At 41.1% G+C, this 17,984-nt stretch overlaps 2 protein-coding genes across 2 annotated transcripts in view; both read left to right on the top strand.

Moving 5' to 3' along the window:
- Nucleotides 1–4,756, top strand: part of ism2b (isthmin 2b) — an 11,048-nt gene extending 6,292 nt beyond the window's left edge. The window contains exons 3-6 of the mRNA XM_024290909.2: nucleotides 39–360; nucleotides 1,550–1,687; nucleotides 1,769–1,837; nucleotides 3,294–4,756. Coding sequence (XP_024146677.1) covers nucleotides 39–360; nucleotides 1,550–1,687; nucleotides 1,769–1,837; nucleotides 3,294–3,811 — 1,047 coding nt within the window. The 3' untranslated portion in view covers nucleotides 3,812–4,756. The remainder of the gene's footprint in view (nucleotides 1–38; nucleotides 361–1,549; nucleotides 1,688–1,768; nucleotides 1,838–3,293) is intronic.
- Nucleotides 4,757–13,254: 8,498 nt separating this feature from the next.
- LOC112157723 (cholesterol 24-hydroxylase) lies at nucleotides 13,255–17,849 on the top strand. Its single transcript, XM_024290665.2, has 15 exons — nucleotides 13,255–14,000; nucleotides 14,076–14,153; nucleotides 14,235–14,316; nucleotides 14,378–14,451; nucleotides 14,750–14,836; nucleotides 14,920–15,058; nucleotides 15,128–15,238; nucleotides 15,305–15,467; nucleotides 15,542–15,607; nucleotides 15,704–15,776; nucleotides 15,849–15,933; nucleotides 16,396–16,506; nucleotides 16,614–16,702; nucleotides 17,045–17,111; nucleotides 17,203–17,849. Exons 1-15 carry the CDS (start codon nucleotides 13,852–13,854, stop codon nucleotides 17,350–17,352), a joined length of 1,524 nt encoding a protein of 507 aa, XP_024146433.1. The 5' UTR covers nucleotides 13,255–13,851; the 3' UTR covers nucleotides 17,353–17,849.
- Nucleotides 17,850–17,984: the final 135 nt, after the last annotated feature.

The following is a 17,984-nucleotide window of genomic DNA, read 5'->3' as shown; positions in this document are numbered from 1 at the left end:
CCATGAATTAGAATTGATTGACTCTCTTGACCCCCCAGGTAACCATCGAGGTGGTGGACGACCCCCAGATGGAGGTGGAGATGGACCTGGCCAATGACAAGGACTGGCTGCCCCCCTCCTCCCCGTCCTCCACCGTAGATTGGATCGGCGGTCAGAAGCTCTTCTGGCCGCTCTTCTGGAGCTACACCGACTCCAGCGAGGACACCAGCAGCCGCTCCGGCGCCGAGGAGACCGAGGAGGACGACGGCGAGGACGACTACTCCTTAGACTACGGCAGCGAGGAGCCCCTACCCAGTGGGGTGGGCGGAGACTGGGACGCTCACTGGAACGAAGGCTGGGACCCGATGCAGAGCTACTACGGTGAGCGTTTGAAATGAGGATTCAGAGGATGGAGGAAGAACTGAAGGTCATCCTCCGAGGCAGCGGGGGCACTCGACCGCCCGTCCCTTTGAAGTCGACACTGGTCGACCTTTTGAAGATGCGCTCGCTAATGGCAGCGTGAGGCCGCCACTGTTTCCCGGGACAAACCATCCCCAACAATTAGAGGGCAGAATGGGAACACGGGAACGCTCTTTCATCCTCTCCCTCTTCCCGGCCCTCCGCGGCTCAGCCCTTTCAGGGCAGTTCAAGAATTTGAGGGGGGGCTTTTGAGGGCCCTGCAGACCTCGTGTTGTGTCTCATGTGGGACAGACAACTCATTCAGTGACAAAAATAGTAAACGATGAGAGAAAAGAGGTGTCCACGGTCAGAGAAGAGAAGTATTTGGATGAACGCGAGTCCTAGTGCTCTGAAACTAGACTAAAAATAGGAAAACTTAACAAGAAATCACATCATATGATGTCAATAAGCATTCAAAAAGGGAAAACACTGATAGATACTTCAAACTGAAGATCCTATTAGTATTTTTTTTGCTATTTCTAAGCACATCTTTGAGTTTTCATGATCCACATTGTGGATTAAAACGACTATAATAAGTGGAAATGACTCATTTTAGAGCAAAATGTGAACAATAAATCATCATAATTCAAAATTCTTCATTCATAAATCATAATTTTCATTTATTGGTTTCATTTAAATCATATCAAACCAAATCTGAGTTTCTTTAGAGTTTGGAGCAAATAAATCAGAATTATTTTTAGTTTTTAGCTCGTAATGAGACTTAAACTCTTCAGAACTTCAAAGACAAAGGTTTTAAAAATGTGCAGAGACTCCCAACAATCGCATCTGGATGTAAATAAAGGATGCAGCTCTTAGCATCTTCTGTAATTAGGACTCTCCTGGGAGCTGGCGCTGGCTCTGACGGCCTCGGCCCACAGAAGAAGAAGACTACACCCAGGCTGGTATTTCTGCATCCACCTCGCCTTTAATCAGCCTTGGTTTGTTCTCGGTGTTATTAGCGCCACAAGTATAGAGGGTGGAGGCGGGCAGTCATAGCACAGCTCCTCTCCCTCCTCTAATCGTATTGCTTGGAAAGTCTTTTATTCCATAAAAGTTCAGGTGATATTTCTCTGACTGTTTTGTGACTTGGAATCTGTTTTGTGTCATGCAGAGAAGGACTCGGATGAGTGGACGCCCTGGTCTCCCTGCTCGGTGACTTGCGGACACGGTGAGAAGAAGAGGACCAAGTCCTGCGGCTACTCTTGTACTTTGACCGAAGCTTCTAAGTGTGACCTGGATCCCTGTCCAGGTGAGACGACGTGTTGTACCTGTGAGGATGAAGATGAAAAGAAGAAAGTTTTGCATTTTTTTAAGGGTTTCTCTTTTGCAGGTGACGTCAACGCCGTCGTAGAACCTTTTCCGTTTGAGATGGAGAACGGCACAGAGCCGTTTGGAACAGGTACGGTCTGGAATCAAAGTTTGTTTCTTAGCTTTAAACACAAAATTATGCTTTAAAGTCCCATTCCAATCATTTTATTAACTATTTATATATTATACAAAATCGAGTCCTTTAACCTACAGATTACTATTAAATGTACTGGATTTTCTTGTGGTAAACTTGCTTTTCTGAAACAGGGGTCTGTCAGCCACAATCATGCCAAATTTGATGCTTGTACCACAAAATGCAGCTTTGTGGTACAAAAGGTAGTTTGTTATCTCCAGGTGAAGGACTTTAAATATCTTGGGGTCCTGTTCACGAGTGAGGAAAGATCGGAGGGTGAGATCGACAGGAGCGGGGTCCAGTGGATCTGTGTTCCAGTACTATGGTCATGAGCTCTGGGTTGTGACCGAAAGAACGAGATCCCGAATACAAGCAGCTGAAATGAGCTTCCTCAGGAGGGTGGCTGGGTGCTTCCTTAGAGATAGTTTGAGAAGCTTGGTCCCTCTGAGAGAGCTCAGGGTAGAGCCGCTGCTCCTCTCTATCCAGAAGAGCCTGTTAAGGTGGCTCAGGCATCTGGTCCTGATGCCTCCTGGACGCCTCCCTGGGGAAGTGTTCCGGGCATGTCCCACTCGACAGAGGCCCTGGAGAAGACCCAGGACACGATGGTGAGAGTATGTCTCTCAGCCGGCCTCTGGAGAGATGTTCCGGGTATGTTCCACTGGGTGCAGGCCCCGGGGAAGACCCAGGACACGCTCAAGAGACTATGTCTCCCAGCCAGGCCTCTGGGAAGATGTTCTGGGCATGTTCCACTGGGTGGAGGCCCCAGGAAAGACCCAGTACCTACTGGAGAGGCTACGTCTCTCAGCTGGCCACTGGGGAGGTGTTCTGGGCATGTTCGACTGGGCGGAGGCCCCAGGACACCCAGTACCTACTGGAGAGACTATGTCTCCTAACTCGACCTCCGGGAAGGTGTGCTGGGCATGTCTCATTGGGTGGAGGCCCCAGGAAAGATCCAGTACCTACTGGAGAGACTACATCTCTCAGCTGGCCTCTGGGGAGATATTCCGGGCATGTCCCATTAAGCAGAAGCCCCAGGAAAGACCTAGGACATGCTGGAGAAATCTCTTAGCTGGCTGCTGTGGAGGTGTTCCGGGCATGTTCCACTGGGCGGAGGCCCCGGGAAAGACCTAGGACATGTTGGACGTCAATTGGATGGCCTTGGAACACTTTGGGGTCCCCCTCAGAAGAGCTGGAGGAAGTGACCGGGGACAGGGAAGTCTGAGTATTTTTGCTTAGACTGCTGCCCCCGTGAACCAGTCCCAGATAAGCGGGAGAAGATGGATTAATTGTACCACAAAATCCACGACGATCAGGTCCCACCAATTGTTGAACAACAAGCAAAGAAGTAATAGGGTTAACTAGATCTGTTCTAAGATGTTCATTCTTAACTTAAGACTTTGCTTCTTCTCATCAGATGTGGACAGTTGTGAAAAGTGGCTCAATTGCAAGAGCGACTTCCTGCAGAGATACCTCCATCAGGTCATGTCCGAGCTTCCCAGCTGCCCCTGCTCCTTCCCGTTCGAAGTGGCATACACCGTGGTCAGCGTCTACGACGAAAGCCACGGCCGGCCCTTCCGCTGGCGCGATGCCAGCGGCCCCAAGGAGCGCCTGGATGTTTACAAGCCTTCGGCCCGAAACTGCATCCGCTCGGCGCTCTCCGGCGACTCGTCCACCCTGGCAGCGCAGCAGTGCTGCTATGACGACCGCGGGCGGCTGATCACGCGCGGGAAAGGCGCTGGCACGCCAAACTTAATCAGCACCGAGTTTTCCCACGAGCTGCACTTCAAAGTCGACGTGCTGCCCTGGATCCTCTGCAAAGGGGACTGGAGCCGCTTCCATGCCGTGCGGCCTCCAAATAACGGACTGCGTTGCCCGGAAAACCCCCACGAAGATGTCTTCATGAATGAACTGGAAGAAGCCAGGGAGTACTGAGGGACCAGAGCCAAAACTGCCACTTTCCTCAGAGTCGGAGGCTCCGATCCTAACTTGAGAAGGGACAGACTGCCTTGATATTCTGAAACATAACCCCGAGCTATTCCGCGTTGAAAAACAGAGACGTGGAGACGTTGTCCAGATTTTAGCCCCGACTTACAGGCTTGAAAACAAGAGAGGAAAAATAAAAATGAAGGAAATGTGTTTGTCCGATTCCCTGCCACATCTGGCGTTTCATCAAACTGTTTATTTTCACAGTCCGTGGCTCTTTTGGCGCCTGTAAGAATGCCCACCTACTGCTTTCTTCTCCCTCTTCGTCAAGTTTAGATTGAGTAAAAGAAAAATCTCGCGTGGGAACGGAAGATCAAAAAAAGCTGCTACATGTTTCACTGTGATGCACATTTTAGTCTTCAATCTTTCAAAATTGTTTGGAGGAAGCTCAGTTTTATCAGATCTTATCAGATCTGGAAGATAAAACCGCTCAATCGGAGCATTCTTCTCAGGGGAACAAAGCGGATTTCCTTTTACCTCGTCCATCTTTGGGATGTTGTAGAAAGCGGCTGGATTTAGGATTCGTCCCCTCCGTCTCTTGTCATTTCTAGGTTGCTTTTAGGATCCCTAATCATAAAGTAAGGCACTTTACTCTCCCGCTAAAGTGTTATTGTGAAGGGACGGTTCCATGACGGTGCATAAAGTGTCAAGAAACGCATGTAACTTTTGTGATTTTCTGAAACTAGTATTACATATGTGATGTTGTACAGTATTTATTTGTCTGTTTATCTTTTTTTAAAAGTTTGAATTGACACTTAACATGGTGCACTGACGGACTGAAAAATGAAGGCACCCATTAACGAAAGGGAAAATGTTGTTTTATTGTGTTGAATCTGTAATGAGAATGGAAAATATACATCTATATATATATATATAAAACATTGCATTCATTAACTACCTGGTTGTCTTCTTTCCATATGAGGTTAGATGGCTATAAAAAGGAAAAGTTTTCATAAAGACCGTCGTACAACTAAATGTTGTAGTCATACTTTTTTTTTAGCAAATTTGTACACAAAATATACATTTGTGCACAACTTTGTATTTATGAATATGATTTTTTCTTTATTTGTCTTTGCGAATATATTAATTTTTGACAGCTATCTTACCCCATATTTCCACACCCGCAGTAGCCACAAACTGTGAAAATTTCCATCGAAAAGACAAAAAAATAAAAAATAAATAAAAAGAGGACCTCTTTTTTCCTTTGATCAACTTAAACCAATAAAGGATAGTTCTGAAGTTAACGTTTAGAATTGGTAAGAATTAATGAGGTCGCGATGTTTCTCAAATTTCCACATCCGACAGATCCTGAGCCGGCGATGACAGGAATCAATTACGGCGCCACTTCCCTAAAGGGTTTCTTTATTTCTAGATAAACATTTTTCAACTAACTTTTTGGTGGTTTTAGGAAAAAAATGCTCTAGACATTACCTCTTAAGGCTCTTATTCCTCCAGTTCCAGCTATGATTAGTTCCTGGGTTGATCTATAGCCCCTACACCGGATTTAATAACAGGGATTTAAAGGTTCAGAGGTCAGAGTAACTCAAATCCACCAGGCTTAGACAGCCCCTTCACATATTTGTGTTTATGAAGTCTGCTCTTGATGCTCACTTTCACCTGGACGATGGAATATTTTCCATCGACAGAAATCAATTAATGCTACAGAAGAGGGTGAGCTGGTGTGCAGACGAGAACTGTGCAGTGGAGGGAAGCCAGACACATGCTGACCACATTGCCGCTCCAGAATAACAGATAAATAACCGCAGATGTGGACGGAGGAGAAAACTGGGACGGGGAACATGAAAGAGAGGGGCGGTTACCACGAGATGTTATCTGAATGAAGGGCAGATGCATTTTGGAATTGTCTTTAACGGCTTATCGAGGGCGTGTGCGCGCCGCCACAGCGGCGGTGTGATGTGGTTACTCTCAGGTCCAAAGCGATCCAAATCCAGTTCCTTTGTGGGGAATTGTTTTACAAAAGCAAAGTGACAGGTCTGATTTATGGTCCAGGAGTCTTTTGTCGGGCGCCCTCAGCTTCAGCCCGGTGGATGTTTCATGCGTTCAGACGTGGCGCCGCTGGCCCAGACCTGGTGCCAGCCCTCCGTGGTTGAAGATTTGTTTACTTTTGTAGGCTGGCAGGAAAATGAGATTTCCTCAGGGTGTTCTGCGGCTCGTTGACCCCGCACAGCCGCGGCCCTTTGAGGACCCCGCTACTCCCGTTACTCCAACCCCCCATGGAGGGAGCAGAGCACCTCCGCACACGTCTGCGCATACGATCCACGCGCATGCTTCAGCAGCTCAACCTGTAGCAGAATGCCAGATGATCTTAGAACCTTATGGATTATGCAGAGCTTGAATTCTCCCATACCTCCGCCAGCTTGACACAGAAGAAGGCCTTGTTCTGGGATGATCAACACCACTAATCTCCAAACCCAGCCGCCTTCCAGGAGGACGTCGAAAAAACAAAGAGCTTCCTATGTGGGAAAGCGAATACATTTTTTCTCAGGTCTGTTCTTCCTATACTCCAGACGTCCCCGAACTTTTTCTTGTGAGGGCCACATAACTGTTTTCTTCTCTAATGGGGGGCCGGGGTCGGTTTGTAGGCCAACAGAAAAGGTGTAATAATCACAGCCTTAACGTCAACATTTATGGTTTTCCAGAAAGCCACACATAGCCACATTTAAAATTATTCATTTATGTACTCTTACATAAAATACTAAAACATTTTAAAAACTAGATAGGTGTAGCATTACATGTGATAATGCTGTAAGCTGAATGTAGCCACTGAAGAATAGTGCTAATAGCTGAAGATGCTGAAATTGATAACTAAAAACAATGACGCTAAAGGCTGAAAATGCTGAAGTTGATAGCTAGCTAAAATATTAGCAAAATACAAATTAGCCTAAAAAACTGAAAAAAAATTCTAAATTAGCCAGAACAGTGAGCATATTGCTGAAATATTAGCTAAATGCCAAATTAAATAAAAAAGGGGAAAAAAACGGTAAAATATAGAATTTAGCCGAAACACCCAGAATGAGGTTAAAATATTAGCTAAACTCCAAATTACACTAAAAAACTGAAAAAAATCTAAATTAGCCAAAACAGCTAGCATGTAGCTGAAATTTGAGCTAAATGCCAAATTAGCCAAAAACAAACAAACAAACAAAAAACGGTAAAATGTAGAATTTAGCCAAAACACCTAGCATGAGGCTGAAATATTAGCTAAACTCCAATTTACCCTAAAAAAATTTTAAAAAAAATCTAAATTAGCCAAAACAGCTAGCATATAGCTGAAATTTGAGCTAAATGCCAAATTAACCTAGGAAGAATGGTAAACTGTGTAATTTAGCCAAAACAACTAGCACAAAGCTAAAATATTAGCTCAGATCCAAAATAGCATAAAAAACTGAAAATATCATAAATTAGCCGAAACAGCTAGCATGTAGCTGAAATATTAGCTAAATTCTAAATTAGCCTAAAAAACTTATCCAAAACAGTTAGCATCAGGCTAAACCCCAAAATAGCCTAGAAATCTTTAGTAGCTGCTATAACAGTTGAAAAAGCTAGCATAAAAAGAGCTGAATATTTTAACAGCAAAATGAGCTAAATAGCTGAAAGAGCTGAAGAAACAGCTATGGAAGAAAAATATTAACAATAATAAATAAAAATGTGATCACTATTAAACCAATAAATATATATACTCCACAGAAGACGACAAGCATGCAATAAAACAAAAATAGGAGATTGAAACAGTTTTGTTGACGTTCCTCAGAGCCTGGTTTCATTTTGACCTGACTCATTGTGTGAACCGCTGACACCAGCAAACACAAAACAACAATGGAGAAACGCCAACCGAGGCATCAAGTGTCCGAAGCAGATAAGACCAAACTTTTCTCAGACACGTCACAGTCAGCTGAGTCTGAACCTTCGCTCTAAAATCTATTTCTCTAGAGACTATAGATTGAAAATCACACCGGACGGACAGGCGATATACCAGGACTGTCAAAGAAATATCAGCTTATCTAACTCTACAACTACATGTTTGAATAGTGCAGCACGTGTGTCTTCCAGATGGAACTAGGGGACAACTGGGGGAGCGAGACGAGCCAGAGGCGAGGTCCACTGCTAAAGACAGGAGCACAAACGAACCACCTGCAAAAAGATATATATGTAAAATTATAAGGGTTTATCCCCAAAAAAGGCAGTATACCACTTCTTAAATGTATTCTCAGCATGCCATGAAATCATAAAATACACTTGAATCACATTAGTATTTAGCTATTATCTATTTGCACAAAATAATGTTTACACATCTTTTGCATAAACATTTAAAACCACCAGATATATTAGATTATTCCTCACTCAGTCGATCATCAAAGCCTGTTGAAGGTGATGAAAAATCCAAATTCCACCACTGGACATCCATTTCCTTTGGTTGACTCACATTCTTTGGATGAACCACAAACGCTTGTTTGTTTGCTCCTGTTTACTGATAATATGATCTAAAGAACAGCCAGCACGACCCCCTTTGGACGTGCGAGGGGCCGCCAGGTTTGGAGGTCCTGCAGCGGCAGCCAGCCAGACATAACAACATCAAACAGCCCCCAGCATGCAGTGCTTCCAGAGCCAATCCAGGAAGATGATTGCTCTTTTCAAGATAAGAATGCAGACAGCCCTGAAGGTTGTTGGGGACAATGTGAGCTACAGGTATGAAGCTCCCAAAGCAGTGGGTGAGAATTTGGTCTTAAATCAGGAAAAAAATGTGAAGATTTTCTCCTTAAACACATTTGGATGAGAATAAAGTCTACATTAGAAGAAGTGTGTGAAGATGTTGAGAGGAAAATTTGGAAATATCATCACCTGCTGGTCACAAGAAGTAAGTACATTAACTTTTGGACTTTTAATTTAAGTTTTAGATTCAATTCATAAAGTTTTCTACATCTGCTTAGGTCAATGTGAACTATTTGATATTTTGTCTGTCAAACTGGAAAATCTGACCATATTTTGAAAAGCTTTATTCTGAAAACATGCATAGGATGAAATATGATTTGACCTTTTTTAAAAAAAAAATGTAGGAAAGAAAAACCATGAAAAAAGCACCTGCATGCTGCAGCTTTAACCCTACAACTTTTTATTAGTTTAATCTATCCATCTATCCATCCATCCATCCATCCATCTATCCATCCACCCACCCATCCGTTCGTCCATCCATCTGTCCATCCATCCATCCATCATCCCGTCTGACCGTCCATACATCCATCCGTCCATCCATCCATCCTTCTGTCTATCCATCCTTCCACCCACCTATCCGTTCGTCTCTCCGTCCATCCATCCATCTGTTATCTCATCCGTCTCTCCATCCATCCATCCATCTGTTATCTCATCCATCCATCCATCCATCCATCCATCCATCCATCTATCCATTCATCCATCCATTCATGCACCCACCCATCCGTCCGTTCGTCCATCCATCCATCCATCCATCTATTTGTCTGTTTGTCCATCCGTCCATCCGTCCATCCTAGGCGTTTCCAAGCCATCCGACAGACATAGTCTCTCCAGCTTGTCCTTGGTCTTCTCTGGTGCCATCCAACCATCTGGACCAGATGCTCAAACTACCTCAGCTGACTCCTCACATTATGGAGGAGTCAGTATACGTTACTCCAAACCTCCTCTAATGTTCTTATCTCTGAGGGAGTCACCCTAAGGAGGAGGCTTGTACTCAGAACCTCATTCTTTGGGTCATGGAAACAGAGGAATATTGGAATAAAGATCAAATCGACAGCTGTGCTTTAGGAGAAGGCATTTGATCGCGTCCCCTGTGGTGTCCTGTGGAGGGTGATGGGTGAGTACAAGGTAGAATTTCTATGTACAGCCAGGGGCTGGAGGGGATCTGGTTTGGGGTCAACAGGGTTTCCTGTTCTTGCAGATGATGTTGTCCTGTTAGCTTCATGGAGCCAGAACCTCCAGCAAGCATTAGGGTGGTGAAGCGCCTGGGATGAGAGTCCAGATCCTTGACCCGAGAAAGGTAGTTTGTTTTCTTCAGCTGGGTGTAGAGCTCCTACCCAAGGTGGAGGAGTTTAATATATTGGAGTCTTGTTCATGAGTGAGAGAAAACGTTTAATAGAAAGACAAAAAAAAAAGAAAAGAACTCTGTACTCACACCTAACAAAACCCGAATGCAAGGAAAGATGGACAGATGTGGAAAAAGTTGTTTGTACCAGATAAAAGAGACTACCGAAGACACTAAGTTTCCTTAAGAGAAACCAAAGATGAAAATCCAACAGGCCAAAGGAAAAACTGATAACGGATCATAAAAACAGAAACCAAAACGCCCAGAATAATCTTCAAAAACATCAAAGATCTCACAGTCTGAACAGATTTCTCAGGAGACGATTGAAAAGGATACACACTCTAAGACAACACAATGAAATGAAAAGCTTTAAAGTTTCTGAGGTAATGTTTTTAGGATAGATTACATTTTTGAAAACATCAACTCTTAGCTCTAAGAAGCAAAACTTGACAAGACTGTCCCTTCTGTGTAGCACGGAGGAGGTTTGATCATGGTCTGGAGTTGCTTTGCTGCACAGGAAGTATTGAAATTTAAAGACTGGAGCAGAAGATGACCCAAAACACAAGTGATAACTGCTTTATGGAAACTTTTAGGGCCTAAGTTGTCCGAAGGAATGGACCAAAACACCAGTAATAGTTTCTGAATCCTCACTTTATCTTTTTTTCATGATTAAATCTTGGTATACAATTAATAACAGATTTAGATTCAGATCTCAAAGAGGACTAGAGTTTTCACATTCAGAGTCACAACTCTCACACTCACTTAGTCGCACCCGTTCCGCTCGTTTTAGCATTCTCAACAGGCTTTATGTCTCTTACACGCTTAAACATAATGATGCATTTGATTAGCGATGTCCGTCTGCATCACTGACTGTTTATTTCTCCCACACAGACTGGAGATCCTGTGCTGACTCATATATCATCACGTTATCCTTGAAAATGAGTGTAATTGCATAAAAGGCTCTTCCTGCTTCACCAGCTGAAGGGGGGGGGGGTGTACTTCACGCATCAATCTACACAACTTCATGCTCTAGTTGGCAATATTCTCCCCGTTTCCATTTTTTTTTTTGGTGGAGTTACCTCTGAAAACGAATTCAAGGGAGGATGACGAAGACAGTATAACTCTGGACTAACTTTTAAAAGTTTTAAAGCCACAAAACCACTTTTATCTATTCAACATCAGAAGATAAAGACGTTTACTTTTGGGTTTGTAGAGTATTCTGGTACAAGCACCAACCGTAAAGCGGCTCAGAAGGTTCGAGCAACGTCAAGAAATGAAAAATCCGTAATACTTCACCCTTACCTACCCTGACGTGTAAGTGATCAGTACGACCTCTCACCTGCAGCTTTTTTATTGATTCTTGATTGAATGACTGGAGATTCACTGTGTTCTTTAATACATGGTGTTAGTATCTACACTGCAAGAAGAGTTGACCTAAAGTAGGAAAAGAACTCTTATCTTCAGAAGAAAATCATTAGAAGGCGGTAAAATTATAACTTAACAAGAAATCTTATGGAGGGAAATCAAATTTAGAAATAAATACTTTCACAAAAAGGGAAAAATAAGGTTAAAAAGATAACTGTAAGACAGATTCTCTTGAATTTGTTGAGTTTTCATGCACTTAACCCCTTAATACTTGTTGTCTCAAATATGCGACAAACCAAATTAGCAATAAAATGACCTACATGTAGAATTTACTTAGAAGCAAAAATATAAGTGAATATCTTTTTTCAGAGCTGGACATAAATTCAGGCGTTTAGAGGTTAATTGCAGCTTATTTTGATTACATTCTCAAAAAATTAGTGGAAATAACTCATTTTGCAACAAACTTACTTTAAAAGAAAAAAAGTTTTTTGAGTCTAAAATACATTTTTTTTATTATAAAGAGTATCGAACATGAAGATTTTTACCACTTTTAGTGATAGTTTCCTTATTTTTGGGTCTTAATGAGACAAAATATCTTGACTAGAAAGACTTGGAAACATAAAACAACTTCCAGCCTGAAAAATACCTGGAATGTTTAAGAACAAGTTTTGAAATGTTTGCAAGGATCCAACAGTTTACAGTGTACTGATGTCCGTCTTGTTGGATCTCTTAATAATCCTTTGATTTGTCCTTTCCAGCTGCAGCAGAAGATCTGGATGAGGTCCATCTTCAAAGGCTGTTTTTGACCCATTTCTGTCCCTCCTTTACTCTTCATGTTCTATTCAATCTCAAGTGTTCAGTAGTAGGACGGGTTCCAGACTTTAGATCAAGATATGAAGCTATCATTATGAAAACAATGTTAGATAAATAAAATTCAAGACATAAATGAACTTATATGTGTCACTTATCCTATTTAAATGCACATTTTGCCATTGAGATGAAAAAAGTAACAGTAAATGTGAAACAACTTTTGCCTGCAATTACTTGGAATTCCATCTTTTATTGGTGCTAGTTTACTTTTCTTGGAGCATGTTCCTTTCATACATACGTGACTTTTCTCCAGGCATATCGGTTTCCTTCTACAATCCAAAAGCTTCATTGGTTAATTGTTGACTTGAATTTGCTCCTAGGTGTGAGTGTGTTGTGTGGCCCAGTGAAGAATCAGACTGGTGACCAGGTCAGGGTGGATACACAACTCTACCCAATCCTATGACCCAAATAGGGCTACAGCAGCTTCTGAAAATGGATAGATGGACACTTATTGCACTTGGCCTGAAATCATAGCATCAAAAAGACCAATAAATATATATTCTTTATTATTTCTAAAATAGTATCAAAGGATTTTTCATTGATTTCTTAATTTTGGGGGGCAGGAAACAACCGTCAATCAACTGGGTTTTTGCATCATAGAGATCGACGCCCTGAAAACCTGGAAAAGTAAAAAGTGTAAAACACAAGAGTTTTCTTTCTTTATAGGTTGCAGAAAGAAGTGGAGAAGCCTGAAATGAATAATAAGAAATGTCATATTATAGACCTTTGTCCTTCAACCCAACATGGTGGAAAGTATCTGATGCATCAGTGTCTACAAGCATTTCTGATCACTACTGGTTTCTTTTCTGGTTGCACTCGTGTCAAGTTCTTCATGTGTTTGATGAGTTCTACCTGAAGCCTTTAAGCTTGAGGTCAGGAGTTTATTCAAGCTGTTATCGTTGAAATCCCAGGAATCAAGTCAAACGTGATAACACTACCGAGTAGTCGGTTCGCTAAAGAGATAGCTGGAGAACTTGCAGATCATGACTGAACGTCACAGAAATAACCACAAGAGGGAAACTAAGGGACAAAGATATGCCAACGTCATCAATCTTCTATGACACTTACTTTTTATTATATGTGTCCCAAAATGAATGATAAATTGAAATACGATATTGGTCCAGTTTTCTCTCTTCTTTGTGTGTCACACACCCCTTATCAACACATTTTTTTCACAAACAAATTAGAGAAATAATGTGAAAGAATGTATTTTATATTTAACCTAAGCTTCTGATTATTTGATTTTTCTCCAGAATAAGAGCCATAGCTTTTATTTGATAATTTTGATTTATTATTTTATGCAAAATTACTTGTAAGAATGTTGTTGTTCACTAAATGTATTTACATATTTTTTTTATTTTTTTTTTTTACAAAATGTGACGACCTTCAGAATGAAAAAAAAAAGAAGAAGAAAAAAAAAGAAAAACTCTCATTTAGGAAACGTGCCTGCACTCGATCCCGGAACTCCGCATTTCAAAGCGGATTTCAAAGCCGTTGAGCTAAAATTCGGCTTCACAAATCAGACAAATTTTCCTTTTTAAACACAAAAGTTTCCACAGTTCTTCGAAGTTCTGTTTATGGTAGACTTATGTAATCTTGGTGCGTACAAAGGGCAGCTCGTTAGTTTGTAGTTCTTCGCGCTGAATCTTTCAGGAAACTTTGTCGGGACATCTTCTCCGCCATGGCGTTCTTCGACCTTCTTTCCAATGTCCTTTCAAACGCGTTTATTGCGCTTTTAATTCTCCTTCTCGTCGCGTTTTTGGGTTACTGTTTGTACATCAAGTACACTCACATGAAGTATGACCACATTCCCGGACCTCCGAGGGACAGGTATGTTCAAACAGGTATCATTATCCCCTGTACGCTGATTGTTATGGTGAGTTGTTTTTATGTTTTTCCCCTCAGTTTCCTTTTAGGACATTCACCAACAATCCTGCGGATAATGAGAGAGGGAGGAATGCTGCACGATAAATTCTTGGAATGGTCATTCATTAAAATATTTTTTAAAAATAATTGATCATAACCGAATTGTTCCAAAGTGAAACTTTTCCCGTTGATTTTCAGGGCGGAGATCTATGGTCCTGTCTATAGAATTAATGGTCTGCATTTAGTTATTTTGAATGTCGCCTGTCCAGAAGCCACCAAGGTAAACACCTGTTGCCTCACCTGAGAAGTAGATCAAAGAGTTGAGGTTCTGATCATTTCAGGAAGTCCTGATGTCAGCAAAGCACCCAAAGGATGGATCCACCTACAAGAAGCTCTTTTATTTGTTCGGCAAAAGGTAATCCATGATTATCAGCTTCAGTGTAGCAATCAAGTTCAGTACCTTCAGTTATCATATTCAGCTTACAGCATTCACACTATCATTATCACAGATATACTTGTTTATAATTATGTTAAAAAGTTACAGTTTTAAAGTTTTAAAAATGTAGTTTTAGAGTGTTTAATAAATGTTTATCCTGTTCGGCCCGCAACCTCAGGTGTGTTTTGGATTTTGGCCCCTTGTGCGATTGATTTGGACACCCCTGCTGTAACCTACCTGATCTCGGTTAAGGATCAATTATCTTGTGTGTTGACAGGTTTTTAGGCAATGGTCTGATAACCGCACAAGATCATGAAATGTGGTACAAACAGCGCCGGATCATGGACCCCGCATTCAGCAGCTTGTACGTTCCTGAGTATTAGGACTCATTGATGTTCTATTACCCACCAATGTTATTTATTTATTTATTTATTATGGTTCTTTCAGATATCTGAGAGGTCTGATGGGAACCTTCAACGAAAGAGCTGAGAAAATGATGGAAAGACTCTCAGAAATCGCCGATAAAAACATGGAAGCAAAGATGCTCCAACTTGTAAACTGTGTGACTCTTGATGTCATAGCTAAGGTATTAAAAATTGTTTTTTTGGAATTTACAGAGCAAATTTAAATTTAAAATGTCAATAAAAACTTCTAGGTTGCTTTTGGTGTGGAATTGGACCTCCTGAACACGACGTCCCCCTTCCCAAAAGCCATTGAAGTTTGTCTTAGAGGGATGACGTACTACGTCAGAGATGGCTTCTTTCAGGTAAAAGTTAGAGCCAAGAAAAGTCATCAACAGTACCAGTTTGCTATCATAATGCTATAATTCCAGTTAAAACCGAAGAACAGACCCTTTGTGAAGGAAGTGAGGGAAGCCTGCCACTTGTTGCGTTCAACCGGAGCCAAATGGATTCACCAACGAAAAACGGCAATGCAAAATGGGGAAGAAGTCCCAAAGGACATCCTCACGCAGATCATCAAAACGTCTGCTGCAGGTCAGGATATCTCCCTGAATTCTGCTGAATTTACTGTCACATTTGAGTTATTTTCATTTGTTTTGTTTATTCAGAGGAAACCATGACCGAAGAAGATGAAGAGTTCATGTTGGACAATTTTGTGACTTTCTTTATTGCGGGTAAGGTCATTGCAAGGGCATCTGTTTATCACAAAGATCAATAGATATTTACGCCATTGCATGATTTTTAAATGCACTGTCCTTTTTCTTCTTTAGGGCAGGAAACAACAGCAAATCAACTGGCCTTTTGCATCATGGAGCTCACAAGACACCCTGAAATCCAAGAAAAGTAACAACCTAACAAAAACACAAGAATTTGCTTGTCACTAGAAATGTTTCTCAAAAATATATCATCTTATAGATTGAGGAAAGAAGTGGAAGAAGTCATTGGGATGAAACAGGAAATAAGTTACGACGACCTTGGGAAGTTGGTCTACCTCTCACAGGTACTGAAATATTGTTGGTGTTCCTTTGGATTTGTTTCTCCAACATCTAACACACTTTAGAGTAGGACTTTTCAGTTTTTATGCTCAAAACTCTAAAATACTCTGAAAAAATGTGAATCAAAACTAAATTTAAAACACGGGAATTCTCATATTCCCATTTTTTGTCATCAAGCACTGAAAAAATGGGACAAGTTTTTCTCACACTGTTTTACAATACACTTGGAAACTGAGAACACCTACTATTGTGTTGTTTAAGCATCACAGTTTCCTATTCTTGTTTATAATTCAGGCTGCTCAATAGTTCTTAATCTTTTGTCTAGTACTTCTAACATGATACACCATTATTAAAGCACTCATTTGTAGCCAAACTTACTCCAGTGTGTGTAGAAAAAAGACCAAAAAAAAGTATTTTGCTTCAAAGGTAGTTGTCTTTTTGGATTTTTTTTATCTTCTCTGTTTCAGGTTCTAAAGGAGACTCTTAGATTGTATTCGACAGCACCCGGAACTTCCCGGGAACTCGGAGAAGAAATCACCATTGATGGCATCCGCATCCCTGTTGGAACCTCTTTAATGGTGAGATTTATGAGTTTTACAGTTTTGAGTTTAAGTCAAGTGGTCATTATTTAGTAACAAGAAAGCACAAATGACATTAAAAATAAATTTTGTTTTCTACAATCCAGTTCAGCTCCTATGTGTGTGGAAGACTGGAGAGGTTCTTTAAGGATCCACTGAAGTTTGATCCCGACAGATTTCACCCTGATGCTCCAAAGTAAGTAGAAGACATCCCCCCCAAAAAGTTTGAGATTGTCCTGAATGGATGTTTGTTTCCTGCAACAATCATTTTAAGATATATCAATGACCCGTCCTATTTCCTCACTACTGATATCTACAGGTAATGCTGTCTCATTATACGGTTGTGTATGGATTCCGGCAAAATAAATGCTTCCACATGGGTCATGTGCGCCACTATACTTCATTTCATTGAATGAGTCTTTTCATTTACATCTGTAATTCCTTTTCTAAATTAAATCATGTCATCTGCAAATGATCGGATTTAACTAAAAGCAGAAGTGTAAAATAATAATAATCTCGTATCTGTTTGTTTTACAAGGCCTTATTACTGCTACTACCCCTTTGCCCTCGGTCCGCGCTCATGCCTGGGACAGAACTTTGCTCAGGTGGGTGGAGCTTGTTAATAAAAACATAGTTTGACCCATAACACACACAACAATTGGGACAAAAGCTAAATGAGTGTGTGCTTGTTTTCAGATGGAGGCTAAAGTGGTGATGGCCAAGCTGATCCAGAGGTTCAACTGGGAGCTGGTTCCGGGACAGACCTTTGAGATTGAGGACACTGGGACCCTCAGACCAAAATCAGGAGTTGTGTGTTCTGTTAAACACAGGAAGAACGACATTTAGATTATCCTAACAGTCAGAAGAAATCATAGGAACATGTGATCTATGGAGTTGATTTAACGTCTTCTTGTTTTTTGGCTTTAACTGAAAGTATTACTTAAAAATATTTTTCTTGCTTTCTTTTATATGCTTCTCAAAGAATTAGCCTTTTTTATATGTTTTTTGGGGTTGATATTTGCAAATAATAGCAGCCAAATTTATTTACTTTTCTGTGAAAACATGTATTTTGTCAATCAATCAAAGCAAAACTAAATCGTCACTGTATTTAAAAATAAAAAAGATCCAGATTATTATCTCTGTACTTCTGTTATTAAATTATATTTAATATTTTTTCATGTATTTAATAATAACAACACTTATATCAAAAACACCTGCTAAACTGTACATTAACATGTCCCTTTCCATTGAAATACACTATATCGAGCTCAGTGTAACAGTATTAACTGGTGCTATGTTCCCAGTTTCTGATTGGAAGTTGAAATAAACAGCTTTAAAATAAATGTTTATTGATTTCTGAGGAAAGATCGTGAAGTTTAGAAGATGGTGTGGTTGCTGGTTTAACTGGTTATTGAAGACAAAGGGGACGATAATCCAAGAGGTAGGTCAGGCAAGAAGAAGAAACCCTAAATATGAAC

The sequence above is a fragment of the Oryzias melastigma genome, linkage group LG24 (assembly GCF_002922805.2).
Source record: "Oryzias melastigma strain HK-1 linkage group LG24, ASM292280v2, whole genome shotgun sequence".
Lineage (NCBI taxonomy): Eukaryota > Metazoa > Chordata > Actinopteri > Beloniformes > Adrianichthyidae > Oryzias > Oryzias melastigma.
This window is presented reverse-complemented; position numbering and strand designations above follow the sequence as displayed.